The sequence below is a fragment of the Caretta caretta genome, chromosome 13 (genome assembly GCF_965140235.1).
Source record: "Caretta caretta isolate rCarCar2 chromosome 13, rCarCar1.hap1, whole genome shotgun sequence".
Classification (NCBI taxonomy): Eukaryota; Metazoa; Chordata; order Testudines; family Cheloniidae; genus Caretta; species Caretta caretta.
Genome location: NC_134218.1, coordinates 17060340 through 17064183, shown reverse-complemented (window position 1 = coordinate 17064183; position 3844 = coordinate 17060340). Strand labels below are relative to the sequence as shown.

The 3844-nt window shown below is 48.4% G+C and overlaps 1 protein-coding gene across 1 annotated transcript; it reads right to left on the bottom strand.

The window, feature by feature from the left end:
- Positions 1–269: 269 nt before the first annotated feature.
- LOC125622397 (myb/SANT-like DNA-binding domain-containing protein 7) lies at positions 270–3584 on the bottom strand. Its single transcript, XM_048820447.2, has 3 exons — positions 3543–3584; positions 1549–2824; positions 270–959 (listed from the first exon to the last, which is right to left on the bottom strand). The coding sequence occupies exons 2-3, from the start codon at positions 2130–2132 to the stop codon at positions 902–904; spliced, it is 642 nt and encodes a 213-aa protein (XP_048676404.2). The 5' UTR covers positions 2133–2824; positions 3543–3584; the 3' UTR covers positions 270–901.
- Between the last annotated feature and the right edge of the window lie 260 nt (positions 3585–3844).

Genomic DNA, 3844 nt, shown 5'->3' with positions numbered 1-3844 from the left:
TTTATGGCGGGGGGGGGAGGTTGAGGCAAATCGCCTGGCTGCTGGTTACGCGCAGCCAGACACCAGGGCGGTTAGAAGAGCACAGGAGGGCACAGTACGCATCAGAGAAGCTTTGAAAACCAGTTTCATGACTGGCCAGGCTACGGTGTGAAAGTTCTGTTTGTTTCTCCTTGATGAAACCCCCCGTCCCTTGGTTCACTCTACTTCCCTGCAAGCTAACCACCTGCCCCTCCTCCCTTCAATCACCGCTTGCAGAGGCAATAAAGTAATTGTTGCTTCACATTCATGCATTCTTTATTCATTCATCACGCAAATAGGGGAATGACTACCAAGGTAGCCCAGGAGGGGTGGTGGAGGAGGGAAGGAAAATGCCACACAGCACTTTAAGCACAGCACTTTAAAAGTTTACAACTTTAAAATTTATTGAATGCCAGCCTTCTTTTTTGGGGGCAATCCTCTGTGGTGGAGTGGCTGGTTGGCCGGAGGCCCCCCCACCGCGTTCTTGGGCGTCTGGGTGTGGAGGCTATGGAACTTGGGGAGGAGGGTGGTTGGTTACAGAGGGGCTGCAGTGGCAGTCTGTGCTCCAGCTGCCTTTGCTGCAGCTCAACCATACACTGGACCATACTGGTTTGGTCCTCCAGCAGCCTCAGCATTGAATCCTGCCTCCTCTCATCACTCTGCCGCCACCTTTCAGCTTCAGCCCTGTCTTCAGCCCGCCACTTACTCTCTTCAGCCCGCCACTTACTCTCTTCAGCCCGCCACCTCTCCTCCCGGTCATTTTGTGCTTTCCTGCACTCTGACATTATTTGCCTCCACGCATTCGTCTGTGCTCTGTCAGTGTGGGAGGACAGCATGAGCTCGGAGAACATTTCATCGCGAGTGCGTTTTTTTTTTTTTCTTTCTAAGCTTCACTAGCCTCTGGGAAGGAGAAGATCCTGTGATCATTGAAACACATGCAGCTGGTGGAGGAAAAAAAAGGGACAGCGGTATTTAAAGAGACACATTTTATAAAACAGTGGCTACACTCTTTCAGGGTAATCCTTGCTGTTAACATTACATACATAGCATATGTGCTTTCATTACAAGGTCGCATTTTGCCTCCCCCCACTGCGTGGCTACCCCCTCAACCTTCCCCCCTCCCTGTGGCTAACAGCGGGGAACATTTCTGTTTAGCCACAGGCAAACAGCCCAGCAGGAATGGGCTCCTTTGAGTGTCCCCTGAAGAAAAGCACTCTATTTCAACCAGGTGACCATGAATTATATCTCACTCTCCTGAGGATAACACAGAGAGATAAAGAACGGATGTTGTTTGAATGCCAGCAAACATACACTGCAATGCTTTGTTCTACAATGATTCCCGAGTACGTGTTACTGGCCTGGAGTGGTAAATTGTCCTACCATGAAGGACGCAATAAGGCTGCCCTCCCCAGAAACCTTTTGCAAAGGCTTTAGGAGTACATCTAGGAGAACTGCGAATGCCAGGGCAAAGTAATCCTTTCACATGCTTGCTTTTAAACCATGTATAGTATTTTAAAAAGGTACACTCACCAGAGGTCCCTTCTCCGCCTGCTGGGTCCAGGAGGCAGCCTTGGGTGGGTTCGGGGGGTACTGGCTCCAGGTCCAGGGTGAGAAACAGTTCCTTGCTGTTGGGGAAAACCGGTTTCTCCGCTTGCTTGCTGTGAGCTATCTACAACCTCATCATCGTCATCATCTTCTTCGTCCCCAAAACCTGCTTCCGTATTGCCTCCATCTCCATTGAAGGAGTCAAACAACACGGCTGGGGTAGTGGTGGCTGAACCCCCTAAAATGGCATGCAGCTCATCATAGAAGCGGCATGTTTGGGACTCTGACCCGGAGCGGCCGTTTGCCTCTCTGGTTTTCTGGTAGGCTTGCCTCAGCTCCTTCAGTTTCACGCGGCACTGCTTCGGGTCCCTGTTATGGCCTCTGTCCTTCATGCCCTGGGAGATTTTGACAAAGGTTTTGGCATTTCGAAAACTGGAACGGAGTTCTGATAGCACGGATTCCTCTCTCCAAACAGCGATCAGATCCCGTACCTCCCGTTCGGTCCATGCTGGAGCTCTTTTGCGATTCTGGGACTCCATCATGGTCACCTGTGCTGATGAGCTCTGCATGGTCACCTGCAGCTTGCCACGCTGGCCAAACAGGAAATGAGATTCAAAAGTTCGCGGTTCTTTTCCTCTCTACCTGGCCAGTGCATCTGAGTTGAGAGTGCTATCCAGAGCGGTCACAATGGAGCACTCTGGGATAGCTCCCGGAGGCCAATACCATCGAATTGTGTCTACAGTACCCCAAATTCGAGCCGGCAAGGTCGATTTAAGCGCTAATCCACTTGTCAGGGGTGGAGTAAGGAAATTGATTTTAAGAGCCCTTTAAGTCGAAATAAAGGGCTTCATTGTGTGGACGGGTGCACGTTTACATCGATTTAACGCTGCTAAATTCAACCTAAAGTCCTAGTGTAGACCAGGGCCAAGAACCATTTGCAGATCTGTAGTAGCTCCACATCGAAGCAGCACATTTAGACTCTCAGTGTGTGAGGGGCTTTGAGAAAGAGCGATGCTCCAGGAAATGACCATTTCATGGGACGATAGCCAGCTGCTTATTCCCTAAACGCTGGTGGGCAATGTTGGAATCCAGAGGATCTAATGTCATTGAATTAGTAGATCTCCAGCTCTCTGAAAGGCTTGATACCTTTTTGGGATGACTGTTACTTGTCACTCAGAGTGAGCCAGTCTGGCAAGAGCTGGCACATTAAGTTATCAGAAGGCAAGTCCGTGTACCATGGTGATGGGCACAGCACAAGAACCTGAAATAGCATAGAAATGGGGAGGCAGGTTAATAAATATTTTGATGTTTAATCTCAGCATGGATGGAAGTTCTCCGGCAGTCCAAAGAAATTAACATTCCAGCAGCTCTGCTGCAGTGGCATATTTTCAGGAGGTGGCTTTTTAAACAATTTTAAACAAATTAAAAGCTACGGATAGCGTTCCATGCAATGCTAAACTTTTAAAGTGGGGTGTTAATTGTACCAGTTAACAGCACTTGATGGAAACAGTATCACTGGCTTGTGCTCACAGAATTCCTTGCAGCAGCACAGAGCAGTTTTCACAGAATTCAAGAGGAATAAAACTGACATCCTAAACTGGGTCTTTTATTCTGAGCCTCTTGGTCCAGGAGTAGCTGTAAAATGGCTTCTAGGACAGGATGTGACCTCTAAGAGATAACTGTTCCACCGCATGGGAACCAGTTTAGCTTAGTGTAAATGGGCTTCTGAGTAAACTTTGCTCTGGGAGTTTCTCCTTTCAGAATGCCCCAGTTCATAGTCTGCACAATTTAATAGACCCAGTCACTGGTCCAATAGAGTATCCCACAAGAAGGCAGCCATTGCCACCTTTCTTCAGGCAAAAGTTGAGCTGAAGCTGTTTTATTCTGAGGACTACAAAGCCCCCATTGTTTCCTTAAAAACAAGGCATAACCTGCATTGTACAGTAAAGCCTCTGAAGAGCGAGCAATCTGAACTTTACCTGCTCTTCTGCAAGCTATCTTCAAAGGAAGCACGTGAAGGCTAGAACATGAAAAAAAGATCTTTTATTAGCTAGCAGAACCTGGTAACACAGAGCTCATCTAGTCTTTAGCTTGTAAGTGGACTGAGCTAATTAACCTTTGAGCTCTAGGAAGAAGCGTGGAGAACATGTTGCTTTGAAGGTGGAAAGCAAAGTATACATGCTGAAGCCTGGGCTGTCACTGGTACTGCACAGCCAGGATGTGGCAGGTAGGCACTGTGCTAATGCAACCAGGCTAATATGGGTAGGGCCAGATTCCCTCC

What these genes read in the sequence shown, in the direction of transcription:
- LOC125622397 (XM_048820447.2), bottom strand. Translation starts at nt 2,132, where the DNA reads ATGCAGAGCTCATCAGCACAGGTGACCATGATGGAGTCCCAGAATCGC. An exon ending in AGGCGGAGAAGGGACCTCTG is followed by an intron (nt 960 to 1,548) that starts GTGAGTGTACCT and finishes TTCCTCCACCAG; the next exon opens with CTGCATGTGTTTCAATGATC.